Source organism: Coregonus lavaretus (assembly GCF_964263955.1).
Source record: "Coregonus lavaretus genome assembly, contig: HAP1_SCAFFOLD_733, whole genome shotgun sequence".
Taxonomy (NCBI): Eukaryota; Metazoa; Chordata; class Actinopteri; order Salmoniformes; family Salmonidae; genus Coregonus; species Coregonus lavaretus.
The window spans coordinates 1862-28202 of NW_028158973.1; the positions used below are offsets into that span (position 1 = coordinate 1862).

Below are 26341 nucleotides of genomic sequence, written 5' to 3' on the forward strand. Positions count from 1 at the left end.
ATGCATCCCAAATGGCACCCTATTCCCTATATACAGTGGGGGAAAAAGTATTTAGTCAGCCACCAATTGTGCAAGTTCTCCCACTTAAAAAGATGAGAGAGGCCTGTAATTTTCATCATAGGTACACGTCAACTATGACAGACAAATTGAGAATTTTTTTTCCAGAAAATCACATTGTAGGATTTTTAATGAATTTATTTGCAAATTATGGTGGAAAATAAGTATTTGGTCACCTACAAACAAGCAAGATTTCTGGCTCTCACAGACCTGTAACTTCTTCTTTAAGAGGCTCCTCTGTCCTCCACTCGTTACCTGTATTAATGGCACCTGTTTGAACTTGTTATCAGTATAAAAGACACCTGTCCACAACCTCAAACAGTCACACTCCAAACTCCACTATGGCCAAGACCAAAGAGCTGTCAAAGGACACCAGAAACAAAATTGTAGACCTGCACCAGGCTGGGAAGACTGAATCTGAAATAGGTAAGCAGCTTGGTTTGAAGAAATCAACTGTGGGAGCAATTATTAGGAAATGGAAGACATACAAGACCACTGATAATCTCCCTCGATCTGGGGCTCCACGCAAGATCTCACCCCGTGGGGTCAAAATGATCACAAGAACGGTGAGCAAAAATCCCAGAACCAGACGGGGGGACCTAGTGAATGACCTGCAGAGAGCTGGGACCAAAGTAACAAAGCCTACCATCAGTAACACACTACGCCGCCAGTGACTCAAATCCTGCAGTGCCAGACGTGTCCCCCTGCTTAAGCCAGTACATGTCCAGGCCCGTCTGAAGTTTGCTAGAGTGCATTTGGATGATCCAGAAGAAAATCCTACAATGTGATTTTCTGGATTTTTTTTTCTCATTTTGTCTGTCATAGTTGATGTGTCCCTATGATGAAAATTATAGGCCTCTCTCATCTTTTTAAGTGGGAGAACTTGCACAATTGGTGGCTGACTAAATACTCCCCCCCCCCCCCCCTGTAGTGCACTACTTTTGACCAGAGCCCTATGGGCCTTTACATGGAATAGGGTGCCATTTGGGACAAAAACTTGTGTGAGACAATGTAGTTCCTCATGTTGCTACCTGACATTAAGAATCAGGATTCTGAGCCAATATTGTTATTGATCGAGAGAGAGCTGATGCTGCAACAAGATTTAAAGAACAAAGGCATAACTTTGAATATTGAGTCACATTCCAGATGAGCCCCTTCTCTGATCCTATAGAAACACATGAAGCTGTTCAACATTTTCAACTCTTCTTTCTTGAAACAATCAACTATCAGAGGGGAGGGTAGCCTCAGAGGCCCGGGCTTCTCACATCATAGTCCAGTCAACAAGATGAGATTTGGAAGGATGCCACACGAGACTAGAGGAGGGGTAACTCAGCAAAATGTACAACAACATCTATCATCAACAAAAACAACTAGGAAACCAAGAGAAGTCTGTTTTAAAGTTGCATTTATTCATCCTCAAAAATCAAGAAAAAAAGCACATTAAAACTCAGCCATGGTTTAATTTGCACAGTATTCCACACACTTTAAAAACAACAGTACATTCACACTTCAAAAAGAGCTTTCCCTTTATGTTACCAATGAATGCTTCTAAACAGGTAAACAAAACAGTTAAAAGGCTTCACCACCCCGCCCATCCATAGCTTCTGGTGAGAATTCAGTCAAGGGATACGTCCAAAATGGCACCCTATTCTCTATGTAGTGCACTACTCTTGACCAAAACCCTATGGGCCCTGGTCAAAAGTAGTGCACTACATAGTGAGCCATTTGGGATGCAGACAATATGGGGAATAAATAGGGTGCCATTATGGATGCAGCCTAGTAGGAGTAGGAGGTGGAGGAAGAGGAGGAGGAAGAGAGGAGGAGGTAATACTGGAGGCTTCTCCATCTAGCTATCCATCCATCTACTGGACTGATGCTATTCTAGTAGGGATTGGATAATCAGAGTTGGGGTAAAAGCGAGTATCGATCTAATCCCCCAAACACACACCTGTGTGTTTCCTGTGTGTGTTTCCTATGAGTGTGAGTGTATGTGTGAGTGTCAATGTGTGTGTGTGTGTGTGTGTGTGTGTGTGTGTGTGTGTGTGTGTGGTAAACACCCAGCTGAGGGTTATTCTGTACAGCAGCATCATGTAGACTTGTAGTGAGTGGATGAGTGTTGAGGTAACAGACTACCTGCTGTTCACATGACTGACAGCAGTTGAACAGTAATAATCCTAATAATAAAACCTATGATAATGATACTAATATTAAAAAGGCAAAGGATGACACCTCACTTAGACATGACGTCCAGTGTCATGGTTTGGTAGAGAGAGATACAAGAAGAACGGGAAAGGAAGGATGGATGGATGGATGGATGGTTGTCAGGGCTTCAGGTAAACAAGTGTGTCCTTTAGATCTCCTGGTATGATGAAACAGGAAGTGTGTATTCCTCTTCACTGTCCCTGTGAACAAACAGAACACAAACATTAGCGCACACACATATCAACACACACATATCAACACACACTTGAACTGGACTGACCACATGTACAGACTTTCCGCACCTTAGCACACTCACCCCCACACAGATATACACTCATCCACACACACACCCACACAGATATACACTCATCCACACACACACCCACACAGATATATTGGACTATGTGTATCCTGTACATATGACTAATAAAACTTGAAATAAATAACACACACATATCATCAACACACACAAACATAACATCCAGTGAATTCACTCTATTTGCATATAGACACCCTATAAACAGGGTGTTTGCTAACTAAAGCCATCTCAGACCACAATCGTGTGTGTGTGTGTGTGTGTGTGTGTGTGTGGCTCAGACTCAAACCCTAGTCCTACAGTGTGTTTGCTCCAACAAGAGGCACGCTCCTCTGTTTCCTCACAGACGCCAGAGTAAACATAGACCTGGTGCCAGAACCACACTGATAACTATCCTGCTACTAAACACACAGGTCCTTGGCTGGCAGATATACTGTAGTACCGTACAGCTGAGCCATAGCTATATAGATATGGCTCTGGTATCACAGGAGGCTGTTGAGGGGAGGACGGCTCATAATAAATGATAGAATGGAGTGAATAGAATGGTATGAAACATGTTTGATACTGTTCCATTTATTCCGTTCCAGCCATTACTATGAGCCGTCCTCACCAATGACGGGGCCACCAGCCGCCTGTGTCAGGTACAGAGGATGATAACCCACTGAGTCAATTAAGCAACAAGGCACGAGGAGGTGTGGTATATGGCCAATATACCACGGCTAAGGACTGTTCATAAGCGCGACAGCGCGGAGTGCCTGGATACAGCCCTTAGCCGAGGTATATTGGCCATATACCACAAACCCCTGAGGTGCTTTATTGCTATTATAAACTGGTTACCAATGTAATTAGAGCAGCAAAAATAAATGTTTTGTCATACCCATGGTATATGGTCTGATATACCACGGCTGTCAGCCAATCAGAATTCAGGGCTCTAACCACCCAGTTTATAATATCCAGTATTTGCTGATCATGGGTTTTTTTAGTTATCTGTAAACAAGGTCCTATAATATTTTAATTGTACAGAGGTAGACAGAGAATGAGAAGTCACATGGTGCGCCGGCCTCAGTGTGTCAACCCTCCCATGGAGTTGTTACATTCCTATTAGAGGTGTGAGGGCTGGGATGAATAAGCGTTAGCCTAATCACTGCCACACTCCCTCTCTCCCTTCTTATCCATCACTCCTTAGCCCCTTCCTTCACCCGTTATGTCTTCTCTTCACCACTCCTTAGCCCCTTCCTTCACCCGTTATGTCTTCTCTTCACCACTCCTTAGCCCCTTCCTTCACCCGTTATGTATTCTCTTCACTACTCCTTAGCCCCTTCCTTCACCCGTTATGTCTTCCCTTCACCACTCCTTAGCCCCTTCCTTCAACCGTTATGTCTTCCCTTCACCACTCCTTAGCCCCTTCCTTCACCCGTTATGTCTTCCCTTCACCACTCCTTAGCCCCTTCCTTCAACCGTTATGTCTTCTCTTCACCACTCCTTAGCCCCTTCCTTCACCCGTTATGTATTCTCTTCACTACTCCTTAGCCCCTTCCTTCACCCGTTATGTCTTCCCTTCACCACTCCTTAGCCCCTTCCTTCACCCGTTATGTATTCTCTTCACCACTCCTTAGCCCCTTCCTTCACCCGTTATGTCTTCTCTTCACCACTCCTTAGCCCCTTCCTTCACCCGTTATGTATTCTCTTCACTACTCCTTAGCCCCTTCCTTCACCCGTTATGTATTCTCTTCACTACTCCTTAGCCCCTTCCTTCACCCGTTATGTATTCTCTTCACTACTCCTTAGCCCCTTCCTTCACCCGTTATGTCTTCTCTTCACCACTTCTTAGCACCTTCCATCTTCTCTCCCTTCTTTCTGCCAAACTTACTTCCTTTTTTCTTCCTTGCTTTCTATCCTCTCCTTCTTCCTTTAGTCCTTGCTGCCCTCATACACACTCCCCCCCCCCCCCCCTCCCCTTTTCTCTCTCTTTCCTGGCAGGTCTATAATTAGCTGATAGATCAGTCTGCAGAGGGATGTGTCCTCCTATGTGGCCTAATAGGGTTTCATCTCAATAGTCTACAGTAGCTTGGACCATAAACCCAAAATAACCAACACCGACATTTCTATGAAAAATAGGTGGACAGGAAGGAGAGGTGGACAGGAAAGAGAGGTGGACAGGAAAGATAGGTGGACAGGAAAGAGAGGTGGACAGGAAAGAGAGGTAGATAGGAAAGAGAGGTGGACAGGAAAGAGAGGTGGACAGGAAAGAGAGGTGGACAGGAAGGAGAGGTGGACAGGAAGGAGAGGTGGACAGGAAAGAGAGGTGGACAGGAAAGAGAGGTGGACAGGAAGGAGAGGTGGACAGGAAAGAGAGGTGGACAGGAAAGAGAGGTGGACAGGAAAGAGAGGTGCACAGGAAAGAGAGGTGGACAGGAAGGAGAGGTGGACAGAAAGGAGAGGTGGACAGAAAGGAGAGGTGGACAGAAAGGAGAGGTGTAGATGAAAGAGAGGTGGAGAGGAAGGAAAGGTGGAAGCCTCTCACCTTAACCATTAGATCCCAGTGGTTAGGTCAGTCTACTGCTGTGTCCTGAGCACTGTGTGTGTACTGAGTACCACACTGCTCCCCGAGCATTGTTCATCCATTATTCACAGACTCGCTCAGGCACCACGGCAACCCACATTCCAATTAGACCAGCAGGTGTGTGTCAGAGTGACAGCACAGACTGCATGTTACCAACTAGGACTGTCCTCAGCTGCAGAACATCTAACCCAGTTTCAGATCATGTAAAGCTTGTTTTACTCCATAGATTCAAAACTATATTAAAACGATATTAAAACTATATTTCTCTTGCAACCATAGCTCTTTATTAAAAAATGTGAGAGTGGTTACATTTCTCCTTCCGCATCCCTCAGCTGTTAACCAAAACAAGTGGCAGGGTTTGTTGTTTTTCGAATCCCAGATTGCCCGTTTAAACCAGTTTCACTTCAAGGAAATGATTACATTTCCTATCAATCCTGTAACACAGCTTTTAAACCACAGTTCATCTAAGATAACTCAATAAATCTGTCATTCATTTTGACGTTTTGGTCGCGCAATTTTACATCCAACTAAGATACAGTATTATCTGGTGCAGTATTTCTCAAGTGAACAAAATGTGCATGAGAACTAGTTGCCTGTCGTTGAATGACAACAAACACTTAATTGAAGAATCCGTACTGTTGACCAATCACCGACGAAGGGGCGTAGACTTCGGCTACCGAAGAAAAAAATGTGTGTGCTCAAACAGCCGGAAAGAAACCTGCCGAACACCAAAACAAACCAAAATGACACAAAATGTAGTCATAATATATGCACAAACTGTTTCAACTGGGAAGCATATTGTAAGCGTTATTCATTGTGATCTAAAAGGCAAAAGTGATCCTATATCAGCACTCCTATTCTGAGACGCTGTGTGGATGCAGCCCCTGGCCTAGCCAGCTAGACTAGCGGGTCCTAGCAGTTTTTCACCTACCTACCAGTATCATTATTGTAGCCGTTGCCTCCCGCGTCCCGCCTGCCTGCCTGAGAGAGAGAAGTGTGTGAAGGGACAGACTGCAGCTGCTGCCAGCGTGACTCAGTACTGACTTGGCAGTTCCTCTAACTAAATGTGTGTGTGTGTTCGTTCACATGCCAGCCAACTAGCCGATCTTCACAGACGTGACTGTGTCTCAGCACGCAGTCAGCGAGACAAGCTCAGGCCTGACTTATGCTGAATTCCAAATCAACCCCTAGATAGAGCCTACTCCCCTAGATGGCCCCTACTCCCCTAGATGGCCCCTACTCCCCTAGATGGCCCCTACTCCCCTAGATGGCCCCTACTCCCCTAGATAGAGCCTACTCCCCTAGATGGCCCCTACTCCCCTAGATGGCCCCTACTCCCCTAGATGGCCCCTACTCCCCTAGATGGCCCCTACTCCCCTAGATAGAGCCTACTCCCCTAGATGGCCCCTACTCCCCTAGATGGCCCCTACTCCCCTAGATGGCCCCTACTCCCCTAGATGGCCCCTACTCCCCTAGATAGAGCCTACTCCCCTAGATGGCCCCTACTCCCCTAGATGGCCCCTACTCCCCTAGATGGCCCCTACTCCCCTAGATGGCCCCTACTCCCCTAGATAGAGCCTACTCCCCTAGATGGCCCCTACTCCCCTAGATGGCCCCTACTCCCCTAGATGGCCCCTACCCTACATTGCTTGTTGTTTGCTTGTCTCTCAGTCCTGTACTGTCATCCGTTTGGAAGGGAATCTGAGCAGTAATAGAATAGAGGTTTAAACGTTAGGCTACACTGGGAGTCAGGTGGGCTGAGAACAGACCAAGACACTGTTGATGGACAACTCTCTCTCCTGACGCATCAGTACACACACACACACACACACACACACACACACACACACACACACACACACACACACACACACACACACACACACACACACACACACACAGGGTGAAGGCATCTGCAGTGACAGCATCTTCTGGTCTCAGCCTCCTACGCACACCCCCTCACACTCTCTCTCCATCTCTCTCTCACACACACACACTCCTGATCTCAGCCCCTCACCACCCACAGTTTGGCAGGAAGTCCGCATGACTCAGCATTTATGACTAGCAGCCAATCGCAGGCCAGGAGAGAGGGGCACTGGCCAATGGGAATGCAGAATCTGACAGGCATCCGTCACCTGCATCTGTGTAAGCAGGACGTCACACATCACACTTACACTGGCAGCTTTCTGATTCGACGTCACACTCACAGGCAGTCTGCTGATTGGACCGCTGGTTTGATTGATGTGCCTGGACGAAGCAACTTTTAACGAAGACAAGAGTTGGCTAAAGGACAACTACTAGTCTGAATTGCTAGTCTGAAAACCACCCCTAGCTCCTACCACTTTGCTGAGAATTGAGGATTTGTGTTACCTACCCCAAGCTGATTCATTGGTTTTAGCTCAGCGGGCTAACACGTCTTGTGGTATGCAGAAGGGATAAGGAAAATGCTTGTCAACTCAGTTGTTCAGTTCAATGTGGTTCACTGAGTGTGCCAGGGGCACATCTGACATTACACATTATTACCTATATAGTTCCCTACTTCAAATGGCACCCTATTCTGAACATAGTGCACTACTTTTGACCATAGCCCTATAGGCCCTGGTCAAAAAGTAGTGTACTAAATATGGAATAGGGTGCCATTTTGGACGAAACCCATGTGATTGGCTATCACCACCTCAGCGTATTCCGTCTCTTACCTCACTTCCTCTTCTTTGAGCCTGCGTGCTGCCTGCTTTGACTGTTTAATCTGCAAGTCCAGTCTGTGGAGGAAGTCTTGAGCTGACAGCTCTTCTGGCTGGGGCCGTTTAGAACTACTACTGTCCTTTTCCCCGGGGCCAGGGGCCAGGGGCAGCGAGGGGTCCTCCTCAGTGTCCCTGTCCCTGTCCTGCCCCACACACAGGGGGTTGAAGTCCTGGTCCTGGGGCTCTCCGTCGGGGGACTCTAGAGACAGGCCGTTGAAGGGAGAGGTCTTCTCTGAGACGACAGGGATGTTGAGGGTGTTACGCAGAAAGATACAGTCGTTACTGAACAGCTTGTTGGTCCTCTTAATCTGCTCCATCTGGAATCATATATGTGACATAACGATTAGAACAGTATTAATAACATGTAACAAAGCAGTAATATCAGTATCAATAACTGCAGTCATAAAGCAGTCATAACAAATAGCAATGCTAATAAGATAGTAATAACACAAAGCAGTAATAACAGTATCACTACAAATACTAATTTAGTTAGTAACACATGTTATTGGGTGTGAGGTGAGCAATGCACGCTGATGTTCAGGAAGACAGACATTCCTAGAAGCCCCTAGGGCAGGGATGGGCAACTCCAGTCCTGGAGGGACACAGTGTGTGCAAGCTTTTGTTCCACCCCAACACTAACACACCCAATTAAACGAAAACCAGCACACTGTGCTCCTTCAGGACTGGAGTTGCCCACGTTGGTCATCAGTGACAGTGAACTACAGAGATGGGAATGAAGACTGCCAGAGAGCCAAACACTGCATGTGGCTGAAGTTGCTCAAACAAGATCACACAAACCCTTGTGTTGCCTGTTTGTTCCAGTATTCTACAGGTAAGGATACAGTAGCCAACATTGCTACATTGTAGTACATTCTGTTATGACTCATGACCATGTTGTTAATGCAACAATGTAACAGTAAGAATGTAGCTAACAGTAACAGTTGAGCAGGGACGCTCAGGCCTTGAATCTTAAATATGATACTTCCTGAAGTTCATGGTTCGAAGCCTGTCCAGTCCGTCCGTTGCATTCAGGTATCACGAGAGTAAGTCATACATGTTTGGATCTAAGAATAATTTAATCGTGTAGTAGGTCTAGGCTAATCTTGCAAGCACTGATTTTATTATACTCGCGACCATCATATGACAATTTAGCAAATAGGTGGTCCCAAAAATGCTCGCATGCATGCCAGATGATCAAAACAAATGAATGTGATTTCACATTTGTATATCCACAACCATAACACACAAGACGTGTGTATATACCGGTAATAACCTTACCGTTACTTCGTATTTGAGGGCTATCCCTTGCAAAGTGTCGCTGTCTGTCACCCGATGCTCTATGTATTTCTCGCCGAGAGAAGCCGCGACGCTAGCCGTACTCCCGTACGACCGGATCTTGGTTCGGGCCAGGCTCTGTGACAGTTCACTATCGGATTCAGAACCGGACCGGGAGCGAGGAAAGATGGGCTGTCCAAGACCAAACCTCGCTCCACCATCCCTCATCGGCAGGACAGGCGAGTACTCCGCCATCTTCTCCTCTCCGTAGCTGATTGTTTGTTTGTGATGCGCCGACTACACTCAGCTAACCTGGTCTAGGAGGTAGCTAAGTGGCTGGCTAGCTTACTCAGTCAGGCTGCGGGAAGATTGCCATTTCTAGTTTGGTGATACATGTCGATCCTGTGTGAATGTGGCATATTTCAGGTCAGGCAAAACCGAGCCGCTCGCTGTTTGGTGCCACAGACCAACACTCGTTACTTCACGTTGCAGACGTAAAAAAAAAAAAAAGAACGTGAAACGCTCGGTGTGAATTTGGGGCAATGCAATTGGATACGCACTCCAGCGTGTCTTCCCTGCTCCAAGCTTGTGACATCACCAGTGTCATTTGAGAGCACAGGCATACTGCTAGCTAGGGCCCAAAAATACGGATGTTGTTTTACAGTAGGCTGATCAATAAAAGTAATGTCAGACTACTTTAAGAAATATATGTTCACACCAAACCATTGTGGAATAGAGTGAATACATAATTTACTGTCCATTTGATTAGAATAGCACCTGTGGATGGAGAGCAATTTTGGGGTTAGTGCCTTGCTCTAGGACACAACGGCAGTGGTTTGTAGGCCTACCTACCAGCCTGGGGCTGCTGGTATTGCCTGGTCATCCTTCTTGGTAAGTCTCATGTCCCTGTGAGCTGTGTGCCTGTGGAATGTAACCATGGCCAGGGACACAGAGGAGGGGAGGGGAGGAGGGAGGGAGGGGGGAGGGGGAAATGGGGAGAGAGAAGGAAGGGGGGATATGGGGGAGGGAGAGGTAGGGAGAACTAATTTTCATGTGGAGAGAAAACATTCAGCAACCCACGTCACCAATGTGATTCCTTGTATGTGTGTGTGAGAGAGATGGCAGTTTGGGAGAGTCTCTCGTAGAGATAAGTGGTCTCTATGGTCTGTCTCTTCTCAGATGACATGAAAAGGAAGCAGGGACGAATTGGGACCAGAAACCGGACCACTTTTTTCTCTTGAGGCCCCCATATTAGTCAAATAATTATAATTTTGTCCAAAAACACACATTTAGACAGGCCCACAGTGCTAAAAATGGACCAGCCCACCTGGCATTTACCTGAAATGCCCTATGACCAGTCCGCCCCTGAGAGGAAGTGTATATGTGTTTTTATAACTGAGATGTTCCTTCTGTTCCAAAAACACACACATTCTCATGACAACCAACCACTTCTGGGTAGTAGGGCCACTCTCTCTTCCTCATTGGGGAAAACCCATGCAGCTGTTGTCACACACTATTGGGTGTAGTAACCAATTTATGTAATGATTTTAATATTGAACTTAAAATAAAGTACCAAGTTTTTAGCTAGAGTAAGAGTCACGCCTTTTCCTTTGTTAAAATTTTTGGGGTGGCACCTCATGTTGGTTAAGGGCTTCCTACTCCTCTCCATCCTGTACAGTAACCAAACAAGGTTATTATTATTATTTTAGAACCACTGTCATGGCTCGTAAGAGAATCCCTTATTTCTGTTGTGCTGGTGGTGAAACAGGTCTCATAGTGAAAATAGAAAGTTGTATTGTATTGTATCAACATTAAACAGTCTGTACCATTAAACAGTATCAGACGCAGAGATTACACAGAGACACGACGAACAGCATGTGCTGATGTCTCATATACACACACACACACATACACACACACACACATACACACACACACACACACACACACACACCCACACATATATACACACACACACACCCACATACACACACACATACACACACACACACACACACATACACACACACACGTACACACACACATTTCTCTGAATGCATCAACATATTGAAATGTAATTTGCCTTACTGCGGGAAGCAAAAGTGGAGGAATAGAATCATGAATCTTGTATGATTCATTAATATCATTAGATGGAGATTATGCTTCTGTCATGTCATTTTTTCACTGACATTTAACTAATGGAAATCACATCATTAAAACACATGTACGGGGAGATGGACAGAGAGAGAGAGAGAGTGAGAGAGAGAGATTAAGTGAGAGATAGACAGAGCAGAGGAAAGAGAGATGAAGGGTAGAGAGAGAGAGAGAGAGAGAGAGAGAGAGATGAAGGGGATAGAGAGAGAGAGAGCAGAGAGAGAGAGATAGATAGATGAAGGGAGAGAGAGCTCAGAGAGAGCACGGAGAGAGATGGAAAGAGAGAGAGAGAGAGAGGGAGAGAAAGATAGAGAGATTGGGGCATAGAGATCCTATACTTGACTGTTCTATATCATTCTGTTGATGGGGAAACAGCAACAACAAGTGGGATGGTGAAAGAACAAGACGAGAGAGAGAGAAAGAAAGAGAGCGAGAGAGAGAGAAAGCGTGCACACACACACACACGCACACACACATTTCTCTGAATGCATCACCATATTGAAATGTAATTTGCTCAAAAGCAAATATTGCATTACAAGTGGGAAACAAGTGGAGGAATAGATTCATGAATCCTGTATAATTAATTCATATAATTAGATGGAGATTATGCTTTTGTCACATCCTTTTCTCTCTGAAATTCAACTAATGGAAATCACATCATTAAAACACATGTAAGGGCAGATGGACAGAGAGAGAGAGAGATGAAAGGGGCGAGAAACAGCAGAGCGAGAGAGAGTAGAGTGCAGAGAGAGAGTGGAGAGAGAGAGAGCAGAGAGAGAGAGAGAGACCACTGACCACTGTGACTGACCCCAAATTAAGAAAATCCTTGACTATGTACAGACTCAGTGAGCACAGCCCTGCTATTGAGAGAGGCTGCCTTAGGCAGACCTGGCTCTCAAGAGAAGACAGGCTATGTGCCCACTGCCCACAAAATGACAAACTGAGCTGCACTTCCTAATCTTCTGCCAAATGTATGACCACATTAGAGACACATATTTCCCACAGATCACACAAACCCACAAGAATTTGAAAGCAAATCAAACATTGATAAACTCCCATATCTGTTAGGCGAAATAATGCAGTGTGCAATCACAGCAGCAAGATTTGTGGCCCGTTGCCATGAGAAAAGGGCAACCACTGGAGCACAAACAACATTGTAAATACAACATATATTTACTGTATCTGTTTATTTATTTTCCCTTTCATACTTCAACTACTTGCACATTGTTACAATACTGTACATAGCCAATAATATACCATTTTGAATATCTATATTATTTTAAAACTTTTTTGAGTGTAATGTTCACTAATGTTTCCCTTGTTTATTTCCCTTTTGTTTATTGTCTATTCAATTTGATTTGGCAATGTAAATATATGTCTCCCATGCCAATAAAGCCCCTTGAATTGGATTGAATTGAATTGAAATTGAGAGAGAGCAGAGAGAGAGCAAGGAGAGAGACGAAAGAGAACTGAAAGAGAAATGAAGGGAGAGAGAGAACAGAGAGAGAGAGAGCAGAGAGGGAGCAGAGAGAGAACTGAAAGAGAGAGATAAAGGGAGAGAGAGAACAGAGAGAGATAAAGGGAGAGAGAGAACAGAGAGCGAGAGCAGGGAGAGTGATAACAGACATTAGGAGAGAGAGCAGAGAGATAGAGCGATGAAGGGAGAGAGAGAAAGAGAGAGAGCAGGGAGAGAGACACAGAGCAGAGGGAAAGAGAGAGAGAGAATGAAAAAGGAGATAGAAAGAGACAGAGAGTGAAAGGGACAGTGATAGCAGAAAGAGAGAGATGGTGAGGTGATATATTCATCCCAGACTGAACCTGTCTGTCTGGCCTGACCTGTTGAATGTGTTTAAATCAGTTCATTAGTGTCATGGAATAATACCAGCCCTCTGAGACAGCTGCTCACCTCAACACTACACCTTTAAAATATATCTACAGGGAGAGAGAGATAGTGGAGGGAGGGAAGGAAGGAGGGAAAGAGAGAGAGAGTGATGGGGAAGGACTGAGAGAGATGGAGAGAGATAGAGAGATGGGGAGGGAGTGAGAAAGAGAGATTGAGAGAGACAGAGAGATAGGGGAGGGAGAGAGAGAAGGGGAGAAATAGAGAGGGGGGGAGAGAGAGAGATGGGGAAGAAAAATACAGAGCGATTGGGGCATAGAGATCCTATAATTGACTGTATATAATTCTGGGGATGGGGAGACAGAGCAGCAACAGGTAGGATGTAAAACAACAAGGAGAGAAAACGAGAGAGAGAGAAAACAAGATAGAGAAGAAAAGAGAGAAAGAGAGAGAGAAGAGATAAAAAGAGAGAGGAGAGAAAAAGAGAGAGGGAGAGAGAGAGAGAGAGAGAAGAGAGAGAGAAAGAGAGAGAGAGAGAGAGAGAGAGAGAAAGAGAGAGAGAGAGGAGAGAGAGAGAGAAAGAGAGAGAAAGAGAAGAGAGAAAAGGAGAGAGTAGAGAGAGGAGAGAAAAAGAGAGAGGGGGAGAGAGAGAGAGAGAGAGAGAGAGAAGAGAGAGAGAGAGAAAGAGAGAGAAAGAGAAGAGAGAAAAGGAGAGAGGAGAGAGAGGAGAGAGAGAGCATGTCCTTCAGTGGGCCAGTGTGACCTGTGTCTCAGAGCACCTAGACAACAAGAGAATCTCTTTAATATCAATCAGCTCAACACAAGGCCTGTCTCCCCTAGTTAGTTACACCACTAAGCCCTGGTCAGGGCCAAAGGAAGGTCTGTGTGTCCTCCCCCTTTACCCACAGCTGCAGAGAGGCAGTCAACAGGTGAACAAATACATGGAAAGAAGGAACAAAGTCATGACTCACTACTCATCCTTCAGAACAGGATCACCATAACAACACACACACACACACACAATTTTAACCTCAGCATAAGAATTGGAGTGTTAAAATCAACAACCTCTCCCTCAACGTCAGAAAGGCTGAGTTGATCGTGGACTACAGGAAAGGGGGGCGAGCACGCCCCAATCCACACCAATGGGGCTGCAGTGGAGCGGGTCGAGAGCTTCAAGTTCCTCGGTGTCCAAATCACTAAGAACTAAAAATGGTCCACACACGAGCACAGTCGTGAAGAAGGCGTGACAGCACCTCTTCCCCCTCAGGAGGTTGAAAAGGTTTGGCATGGGCCCTCAAATCCTCAAAACATTATACAGCTGTACCATTGAGAGCATCTTGACTGGCTGCATCATTGCTTGGTATGGCAACAGCACCTCCCTCGCTCGCATTGGCACTACAGAGGGTGGTGCGGACAGACCAGTACATCACTGGGACTGAACTCCCTGCCATCCAGGACCTCTATATCAGGAGGTGTGAAAGGAAGACCCGGAAAATCGTTAAAGACACCAACCACCCAACCCATAGACTGTTCTCTCAGCTTCCACACGGCAAGCGGTACCGGTGCATCAAGTCTGACACCAATAGGCTCCTGAACAACGTCTACCCCCATGCCATAAGACTGCTAAATAGCTAACAGAATGGCCTTTGTATTTTATTCTTATTTTTGCACTGTCTCTATGCACACTCACTGGGCCCTGCACACTACGCACACTGATACTCCAACACACATACAAACACTCCATCATTTGCTCACACACATATAATATGTATCTACATTTATACTGACTCTACACACACACTCACACCCACTCACATACAACCATCATAAACGCTGCTGCTACTCTGTTTATCATATATCCTGATGCCTAGTCACCTTACCCCTATACATATTTACATTTACATTTTAGTCATTTAGCAGTGCATACATTTTTTCATATCATATGTTAATAACATTTGGAAAGTATTCAGACCCCTTCCCCTTTTTCACATTTTGTTACGTTATAGCCTTATTCTAAAATGTATTAAATAAATAAAAATCCTCATCAATCTACACACAACACTCCACAATGACAAAGCGAAAACAGCTCTTTCGAAATGTTTGCAAATGTATACAACATTTAAAACTGAAATACCTTATTTAAATAACTATTTAGACCTTTGCTATGAGACTCGAAACAGAGCTCAGGTGCATCTTGTTTCCATTGATCATCCTTGAGATGTTTCTACAACTAGAGTCCACCTGTGGTAAATTCAAATGATTGGACATGATTTGGAAAGGCACACACCTGTCTATATAAGGTCCCACAGTTGACAGTGCATGTCAAAACAAAAAACAAGCCATGAGGTCGAAGGAATTGTCTGTAGAGCTCCAAGACAGAATTGTGTCGAGGCACAGATCTGGGGAAGTGTACCAAAACATTTCTGCAGCATCGAAGGTCCCCAAGAACACAGCGGCCTCTATCATTCTTAAATAGAAGAAGTTTGGAACCACCAAGACTCTTCCTAGAGCTGGCCACCCGGCCAAACTGAGCAATCGGGGGAGAAGGGCCTTAGTCAGGGAGTTGACCAAGGACCCGATGGTCACTCTGGAGAAAATTACAGAGATCCTTGATGAAAACCTACTCCAGAGCATTCAGGACCCCAGACTGGGTTCACCTTCCAACAGGATAACGACCCTAAGCACACAACCAAGACAATGCAGAAGTGGCTTCGGGACAAGTCTCTGAATGTCCTTGAGTGGCCCAGCCAGAGCCCGTACTTGAACCCGATCGAACATCTCTGGAGAGAGCTGAAAATAGCTGTGCAGCGATGCTCCCCATCCAACCTGACAGAGAGGATATGCAGAGAAGAATGGGAGAAACTCCCCAAATACAGGTGTGCCAAGCTTGTAGCATCATACCCAAGAAAACTTGAGACTGTAATCGCTGCCAAAGGTGCTTCAACAAAGTACTGAGTAAAGGATCTGACTACTTATGTAAATGTGATATTTAATAAATATGCTAAAATTTCAAAAAACCTGTTTTTGCTTTGTCATTATGGGGTATTGTGTGTAGATTGATGAGAGGGGGAAAAGAATGTAATCCATTTTAGAATAAGGCTGTAACGCAACAAAATGTGGAAAAAGTCAAGGGGTCTGAATTCTTGCCCAGCCAATCAGAATGAGTTTTTCCCCACAAAAGGGCTTTATTACAGACATAAATACTCCTCAGTTTCATCAGCTGTCCAGGTGGCTGGTTTCAGATGGTCCCGCAGGTGAAGAAGCCAGATGTGGAGGTCCTGGGCTGGCGTGGTTACACGTGGTATGCGGTTGTGAGGCCGGTTGGACGTACTGCCAAATTCTCTAAAACAACGTTGGAGGCGACTTATGGTAGAGAAATTAACATTAAATTCTCTGGCAACAGCTCTGGTGGACATTCCTGCAGTCAGCATGCCAATTGCACGCTCCCTCAAAACTTGAGACATCTGTGGCATTGTGTTGTGTGACCACACTGCACATTTTAGAATGGCCTTTTATTGTCCCCAGCACAAGGTGCACCTGTGTAATGATCATGCTGTTTAATCAGCTTCTTGATATGCCACACCTGTCAGGTGGATGGATTATCTTGGCAAAGGAGAAATGCTCACTAACAGGGATGTAAACAAATGTGTCCACACATTTTGAGAGAAATAAGCTTTTTGTGCGTATGGGACATTTCTGGGATCTTTTACTTCAGCTCATGAAACATGGGACCAACACTTTACATGTTGCGTTTATATTTTATATATATCAGTATATAATACTTTTGTCCATTTAAATCTATGACACCTACCAATAACCAACAGGGGGAGACTAAGTCCATCTAAAAACCACAGATGCAGTTCCATCTTGAGTCTCAGAGTATTGTATGCACGCACGCAAACACACACGCACACACACGCAAACACACACACACACACACACACACACACACACACACACACTGAGAACATGTTCAGAGAGGTTTATACGCAGCATTAAATCCTGTCTCATAACACCAGAAATGAAACATAATCAATTCATCTGATCAGTAAATAGCCTCCTGCAGTCAGAAAGGATCTCTTCTCCAGTCATCTGTATTGATTATGACAGATGTTTGCAAACAGAAGAGTCAGTCTGGGCTGATAAGCTGCATCCTCATTACTGTGACAGGATCACTTTCATCCCTTTTCACCAAGTTAGCTTGCTTACTTTATTGTGTTCTTCCTATTTCTTATTTTTTCATTGAGTGTGTTTTTGTTCTACCTTGTTATTTTTAATATTACATTGTTATTGATTACTGCATTGTTGGGGTTAGAGCTTGCAAGAAAGGTATTTCACTGTACTTGTGCATGTGACATTAAAACTTAAAACTTTGTCAGCTAGACGCTAGAGGATGGTCAAGACAATATAAGGGGAGAAAACAGAGACATCACAGACGAGGACAGGGTATTGTGTCCTTATCAGTCCATCTCTGTCTGTTTAGAAGGATAGAGATGCAAAGACAGCTGTTCTCTCTCCTCTCCTCTCCCCCTCCCTCCTCTGTGTACTGCTGTGATTGTGTACAGGTCTAACAGAACAGGGTCGTTATACAGATAGAGAAATAAGAGATGTGGGTGACATTTAAAACTTTGAGACCATAACACCTGCTGCATTAAAACAGCTCTCTCCCCCCTTCCTCTCTCTCTCGCTCTCCCCTTCCACTCTCTCTCTCCCGTAGCCTCTCCTGACCTCTGATGGTGACATACTGATGTTACATCTTTATTTATTCACCACTGGTGTTCTCTTTTCTGTCAGCAGGTGGCGCTGCTGAACCACTGCCACCTGGAGTGTGTTGTTTGAACAAGTATAATTAATTGTCTGATCCCTCCTGATGACGTGGATGGAATTATGTGATCCTTCCTTTAACCATAGGAAGTCCCACCCAGTTCAAATGAAATACAATGTTATTGTTTGCTTACACATATTTAGCAGATGTCATGGCAGGTGCAGAGAAATGCTTATGTTTTTAGCTCCAACAGTGCAGTAATACCTAACAAAACATAACAATACACACAAATCCAAAAAATTAAGAGAAAGGAATTTAGAAATATCAGAACAAGTAATGTCAGAGTCCGGAATGTAAATATATACACTGAGTGTACAAAACATTAAGAACACCTGCTCTTTCCATGACATTGACTGACCAGGTGAAAGCTATGATCCCTTATTGATGTCACTTGTTAAATCCATTTTAATCAGTGTAGATCAGGGTTCTTCAATTCCGGTCCTGGAGGGCCGAAACACTTCTGTTTTTTATTTCTACCTGGTAGTTAATTGCACTCACCTGGTGTCCCAGGTCTGAATTAGCCCCTGATTAGAAGGAGAGGATGAAAAACAGAGGTGTTTCGGCCCTCCAGGACCGGAATTGAAGAACCCTGGTGTAGATGAAGGGAAGGACGGAGACAGGTTAAAGAAGGACTTTTAAGCCTTGAGACAATTGAGACATGGATTGTGTATGTGTGCCATTCAGAGGGTGAATGGGCAAGACAAAATATTTAAGTGCCTTTGAACGGGGTATGGTAGCAGGTGCCAGGCGCACCAGTTTGAGTGTGTCAAGAACTGCAACACTGCAGGGTTTTTCACGCTCAACAGTTTCCCGTGTGTATCAAGAATGGTCCACCACCCAAAGGACATCCAGCCAACTTGATACAACTGTGGTAAGCATTGGAGTCAACATCGGCCAGCATCCCTGTGGAACGCTTTAGACACCTTGTAGAGTCCATGCCCCGACGAATTGAGGCTTGTCTGAAAAAAAGGATACAACTCAATAGGTGTTCCTAATGTTTTGTACACTCAGTGTATGTATATAATGGTGTGTATAGACAGTATGGCCAGTATATGAATAGAAAAGGTGTGTACAGCTATAGTTATATAGGATGAGTCATGACTAAATTACACTACATAAATATGAAAGTGGGTAAAACAGTATGTAAACATTATTAACGTGACCAGTGTTCAATGACTATGTACATAGGGCAGCAGTCTCTAAAGTGCAGGGAAGAGTACCGGGTGGTAGCCGGCTAGTAACAGTGACTAAGTTCAGGGCAGGTTACTGGGCGGAAGCCTGATGGTGACTATTTAACAGTCGGATGGCCTGGAGATAGAAGCTGTAGAAGTTTCTTCAGCCTCCTGAGGTGCTGTTGCGCCTTCTTCACCACACTGTCTGTGTCGATGGACCGTTTCAGATTGTCAGTGCCGAGGAACTTGAGGTTTTCACCCTCTCCACTGCGGCCCTGTCGATGTGGATGGGGGCTTACTCTCTCGACTGTCTCCTGAAGTCCACGATCAGCACCTTAGTTTTGACATTGAGGGAAAACGAAGGTGCTCCCCTCCTCCCTGTAGGCTGTCTCGTCGTTGTTGGTAATCAGGCCTACCACTGTTGTGTCTTCTGCAAACTTTATGATTGTGTTGGAGACGTGCATGGCCACGCAGTCATGGGTGACCGGAGTAGAGGACCTACCTTCACCACCTGGGGTCAGCCCGTCAGAAAGTCCAGGACCCAGTTTCACTACTTAAAAATTGTGAAAGTCCTCAATGCCTGTCACGAACGTTGAGAGACGGGTCGGACCAAGGTGCAGCGTGAAAAGCGTACATGTTTATTAACTCAAATAAACATACAAGAAAACAACGTAACGTGAAGTCCAAAGGGCTATACATATACCAGCCTAACAGGAACAAGATCCCACAACTAAGGTAGGCAAACAGGCTACTTAAGTATGATCCCCAATCAGAGACAACGAGCGACAGCTGCCTCTGATTGGGAATCACACCCGGCCAAACATAGAAATACGAATACTAGAATCCTAAACATAGAAATACTAACATAGATCCTCACGCCCTGACCAAACTAACTAAAGACGACCGGCCTCTCAAGGCAAGGGCGTGACAATGCCACTGCCTATGCTAAAACAGGGTCTTTATACATCTCTATGCCTTGCTCCTATACAGTCTACATACAGAAACGCTTTAAAAAACAAAATGGCCTGTTATCATTAACCGTGCTGTCTGAGAGTGTCACCCAATGTCTGTTTCTAAATATTACTCTAGAAACAGTGAATACGTTTCAGCTCGAAGTTAACTTACAGGTAACACGTTTTGTTACGCCATAGCTGCTAAGTTATTGTGGTCTCACTTTTTAAAAATGTTTTTAAAAACACTATCTGCACAGATAGGCAACATCTTGACACAGGGCTGGTGACAAGACTGGAATTACATGAGATCAATCATACCACCAGTTGACACAAGGCTGGTGACAAGACTGGAATTACATGAGATCAATCATACCCCCAGTTGACACAGGGCTGGTGAGACAGACTGGAATTACAGTGCCTTCAGAAAGCATTCATACCCCTCGACTTTTTCCTAATTTTGTTGTGTTACAGCCTGAATTTAAAATTGATTAAAGTGAGATTTTTTGTCACTGGCCTAACACACACATTTTTTTGAAAATTAATTAAAAATGAAAAGCTGAAATGTCTGGAACCATTAAGTATTCAACCCCTTTTTATGGAAGCCTAAATAAGTTCAGGAGTAAACATTTGGGTAACACTTGAAACCCAGCATCATAACATGTTATGACACGGTCATAACCATGTCATAATATGTCATAACACTCATGACCCATATATTTACACCTGTTGTGACCTATATTGTGTTATTTTATGGCTGGTTATGACACCTACATAAGAGTGTCAAAACCTAAGATTATTCAAACGTGTTTTTTCCCTGCCTTCATTTAGTTTGAAAGTTTGTTTCTTAAGTCCTTTGTTGTTGTTGTAATGAATTCTTTTCAGATGTTCTTTTTCCATAAAATTTTAAATAACTTGTAGAAAATACTATTTCTGACACTGTCAAGAAGCATTATGACCATCATAATCATATAAGCTAGATAGGCCTATCACGTACATGCCCTTATGTTAGTCATCAGTCAAAAAGAAGGTGTCCTGCTCCTGAAATCTGCTCCTGCATTCATCCCAGTCATCAGCAAAAGAGCATTGGGGTAGGTGCATGTCTGACATCAATGTGTGCATAATTACATTGATAATTTAATATGGTACATTTCAGAAAATGTTATGTAATATAAACATACTGTTGACAAGTAGGCCATTGTGTAATGGAATGTTATGCCTTGAGTGGTAGGTTTTGTGGATTTTGACACTCTTATGTAGGTGTTATTACCAGGCAAAAAATAACTACCGTGGTAGGTTTTGTTGGTTTTGACACTCTTACAGTGGGGAAAAAAAGTATTTAGTCAGCCACCAATTGTGCAAGTTCTCCCACTTAAAAAGATGAGAGAGGCCTGTAATTTTCATCATAGGTACACGTCAACTATGACAGACCAATTGAGATTTTTTTTCTCCAGAAAATCACATTGTAGGATTTTTAATGAATTTATTTGCAAATGATGGCAAAATAAGTATTTGGTCACCTACAAACAAGCAAGATTTCTGGCTCTCACAGACCTGTAACTTCTTCTTTAAGAGGCTCCTCTGTCCTCCACTCGTCACCTGTATTAATGGCACCTGTTTGAACTTGTTATCAGTATAAAAGACACCTGTCCACAACCTCAAACAGTCACACTCCAAACTCCACTATGGCCAAGACCAAAGAGCTGTCAAAGGACACCAGAAACAAAATTGTAGACCTGCACCAGGCTGGGAAGACTGAATCTGCAAGAAATCAACTGTGGGAGCAATTATTAGGAAATGGAAGACATACAAGACCACTGATAATCTCCCTCGATCTGGGGCTCCACGCAAGATCTCACCCCATGGGGTCAAAATGATCACAAGAACGGTGAGCAAAAATCCCAGAACCACACGGGGGGACCTAGTGAATGACCTGCAGAGAGCTGGGACCAAAGTAACAAAGCCTACCATCAGTAACACACTACGCCGCCAGGGACTCAAATCCTGCAGTGCAAGACGTGTCCCCCTGCTTAAGCCAGTACATGTCCAGGCCCGTCTGAAGTTTGCTAGAGTGCATTTGGATGATCCAGAAGAGGATTGGGAGAATGTCATATGGTCAGATGAAACCAAAATAGAACTTTTCTCAACTCGTCGTGTTTGGAGGACAAATAATGCTGAGTTGCATCCAAAGAACACCATACCTACTGTGAAGCATGGGGGTGGAAACATCATGCTTTGGGGCTGTTTTTCTGCAAAGGGACCAGGACGACTGATCCGTGTAAAGGAAAGAATGAATGGGGCCATGTATCGTGAGATTTTGAGTGAAAACCTCCTTCCATCAGCAAGGGCATTGAAGATGAAACGTGGCTGGGTCTTTCAGCATGACAATGATCCCAAACACACCGCACGGGCAACGAAGGAGTGGCTTCGTAAGAAGCATTCAAGGTCCTGGAGTGGCCTAGCCAGTCTCCAGATCTCTACCCCATAGAAAATCTTTGGAGGGAGTTGAAAGTCCGTGTTGCCCAGCGACAGCCCCAAAACATCACTGCTCTAGAGGAGATCTGCATGGAGGAATGGGCCAAAATACCAGCAACAGTGTGTGAAAACCATGTGAAGACTTACAGAAAACGTTTGACCTGTGTCATTGCCAACAAAGGGTATATAACAAAGTATTGAGAAACTTTTGTTATTGACCAAATACTTATTTTCCACCATAATTTGCAAATAAATTCATTAAAAATCCTACAATGTGATTTTCAGGATTTTTTTTTCTTATTTTGTCTGTCATAGTTGACGTGTACCTATGATGAAAATTACAGGCCTCTCATCTTTTTAAGTGGGAGAACTTGCACAATTGGTGGCTGACTAAATACTTTTTTTCCCCACTGTATGTAGGTGTCATTACCAGCCATAAAATAACACAATACAGTACCAGTCAAAAGTTTGGACAAACCTACTCATTACAGGGTTTTTCTTTATTTTTTACTATTTTCTACATTGTAGAATAATAGTGAAGACATCAAAACTATGAAATAACACATATAGAATCATGTAGTAACCACAAAAGTTTTAAACAAATACAGTGCCTTGCAAAAGTATTCATCCCATTGGCATTTTCCCTATTTTGTTGCATTACAACCTGTAATTTAAATGGATTGTTATTTGGATTTCATGTAATGGACATACACAAAATAGTCCAAATTGGTGAAGTGAAATGAAAACATTTAATTGTTTCAAAAAATTGGAATAAAAAAATAACGGAAAAGTGGTGCGTGCATATGTATTCACCCCCTTTGCTATGAAGCCCCTAAATAAGATCTGGTGCCTTCAGAAGTCTGGTACCTTCAGAAGTGAAATAATTAGTTAAATAAAGTCCACCTGTGTGCAATCTAAGTGTCACATGATCTCAGTACCTGTTCTGAAAGGCCCCAAAGTCTGCAACACCACTAAGCAAGGGGCACCACCAAGCAAGCGGCACCATGAAGACCAAGGAACTCTCCAAACAGGTCAGGGACAAAGTTGTGGAGAAGACACTTTGAACATCCCACGGAGCACCATTAAATCCTTTATAAAAAAATGGAAAGAATATGGCACCACAACAAACCTGCCAAGAGAGGGCCGCCCACCAAAACTCACGAACCAGGCAAGGAGGGAATTAATCAGAGGCAACAAAGAGACCAAAGATAACCCTGAAGGAGCTGCAAAGCTCCACAGCGGAGATTGGAGTATCTGTCCATAGGACCACTTTAAGCCGTACACGCCACAGAGCTGGGCTGTCATGAACCCTGCGTCCTGAGTCTGTTCCTGCCTGTGTTGCCGTTTTTCTGCTCTGTATCTCCTGTTTCCCGAAGGTGCCTGAACGCACCCTGTCCGGTTGCCGGGCGACGTTGCTAGGCGGGTGATCTCTCGATTACCCGCACCTGCTTCTCATCAGCTTCGGCACACCTGGTCCTGATCATCACCCCTTCATAAGCTCTGACCTGACATCCATTCTCTGCCGGATCGTTAGCCATAAACAGTATGTTTTGCCAGCGTATCAGCCTCAGAGTACTAGCGTTAGTTTTGTTGTTTTTTGCACCTTGTTGACCTGCCTTGTACTTACCTCCGTTTGTTCTGTCTACAGTCATTCTCCCGGAACCTTCACCCAACCCCTGCCGTGCCATCAGTTCATCTGCCACTTCACCACCACCTACTCATCTCCGCCACCCGCTCCGTCTCCTGGACTATTCTGCATCTTTTATCTGTAAATAAACACTCTCATTCGTTCAACTCACCTTGTCCTGGTCTGCTTCTGGGTTCGGTCTTAGAGAACCGTGACATGGGCTTTACGGAAGAGTGGCCAGAAAAAAGCCATTGCAAGTAAAAAATAAGCAAACACATTTGGTGTTCGCCAAAAGGCATGTGGGAGACTCCCCAAACATTTGGAAGAAGGTACTCTGGTCAGATGAGACTAGAATTGAGGTTTTTGGCCATCAAGGAAAACGCTATGTCTGGCGCAAACAGTGAAGCATGGTGGTGGCAGCATCATGCTGTGGAATGTTTTTCATCGGCAGGGACTGGGAAACTGGTCAGAATTGAAGGAATGATGGATGGCGCTAAATACAGGGAAATTCTTGAGGGAAACCTGTTTCTGTATTCCAGAGATTTGAGACTGAAACGGAGGTTCACCTTCCAGCAGGACAATGACCCTAAGCATACTGCAAAAGCAACACTTGAGTGGTTTAAGGGGAAACATTTAAATGTCTTGGAATGGCCTAGTCAAAGCCCAGACCTCAATCCAATTGAGAATCTGTGGCATGACTTAAAGATTGCTGTACACCAGCGGAACCCATCCAACTTGAAGGAGCTGGAGCAGTTTTGCCTTGAAGAATGGGCAAAAATCCCAGTGGCTAGATGTGCCAAGCTTATAGAGACATACCCCAAGAGACTTGCAGCTGTAATTGCTGCAAAAAGTGGCTCTACAAAGTATTGACTTTGGTGATGAATAGTGATGGACGCTCAAGTTTTCTGTTTTTTTGTCTTATTTCCTGTTTGTTTCACCCCAAAAAATATTTTGCATCTTCAAAGTGGTAGGCATGTTGTGTAAATCAAATTATACACACCCCACCATCTCAATGTGGTTGAGGTCAGGGGGTTATGGAGGCCAGGTCATCTGATGCAGCACTCCATCACTCTCCTTCTTGGTAAAATAGCCCTTACACAGCCTGGAGGTGTGTTGGGTCATTGTCCTGTTGAAAAACAAATGATTGTCCCACTAAGCCCAAACCAGATGGGATGGCGTATCGCTGCAGAATGCTGTGGTAGCCATGCTGGTTAAGTGTGCCTTGAATTCAGAAAAAATAACAGACAGTGTCACCAGCCAAGCAACCCCACACCATAACACCTCCTCCTCCATGCTTTACGGTGGGAAATACACATGCGGAGATAATCCGTTCACCCACATCGCGTCTCACAAAGCCACGGCGGTTGGAACCAAAAATCTCCAATCTGGACTCCAGACCAAAGGACACATTTCCACCAGTCTAATGTCCATTGCTCGTGTTTCTTGGCCCAAGGAAGTCTCTTCTTCTTATTGGTGTCCTTTAATAGTGGGTTCTTTGTAGCAATTCGACCATGAAGGCCTGATTCACACAGTCTCCTCTGAACAGCCGATGTTGAGATGTGTCTGTTACTTGAACTCTGTGAAGCATTTATTTGGGCTGCAATTTCTGGTAACTCTAATGAACTTATCCTCTGCAGTAGAGGTAACTCTGGGTCTTCCATTCCTCTGGCGGTCCTCATGAGAGCCAATTTCATCATAGCGCTTGATGGTTTTTGCGACTGCACTTGAAGAAACTTTCAAAGTTCATGAAATGTTCTGTATTGACTGACCTTCATCCCCCCCCCCCCGATTGGCTCAAACGCATTAAGAAGGAAAGAAATTCCACAAATTCACTTTTAACAAGGCACACCTGTTAATTGAAATGCATTCCAGTCCAGGTGACTACCTCATGAAGCTGGTTAAGAGGTCCTCTGTAGCTCAATTGGTAGAGCACGGCGCTTGTAACGCCAGGGTAGTGGGTTCGATCACCGGGACCACCCATACGTAAAAAATGTATGCGCACATGACTGTAAGCCGCTTTGGATAAAAGTGTCTGCTAAATGGCATATTATTATTATTATTAATGCCAAGAGTGTGCAAAGCTGTAATCAAGGCAAATGGTGGCTATTTGAAGAATCTTGTGTTTTGTTTAACACTTTTTTGGT

General features: G+C 44.4%; 1 protein-coding gene across 1 annotated transcript; it reads right to left on the reverse strand.

The window, feature by feature from the left end:
• Positions 1-1445: 1445 nt before the first annotated feature.
• Positions 1446-9650, reverse strand: LOC311123417 (lysM and putative peptidoglycan-binding domain-containing protein 2-like). Its single transcript, XM_084197683.1, has 3 exons — positions 9158-9650; positions 7835-8196; positions 1446-2459 (listed from the first exon to the last, which is right to left on the reverse strand). The coding sequence occupies exons 1-3, from the start codon at positions 9407-9409 to the stop codon at positions 2408-2410; spliced, it is 666 nt and encodes a 221-aa protein (XP_084053809.1). The 5' UTR covers positions 9410-9650; the 3' UTR covers positions 1446-2407.
• Between the last annotated feature and the right edge of the window lie 16691 nt (positions 9651-26341).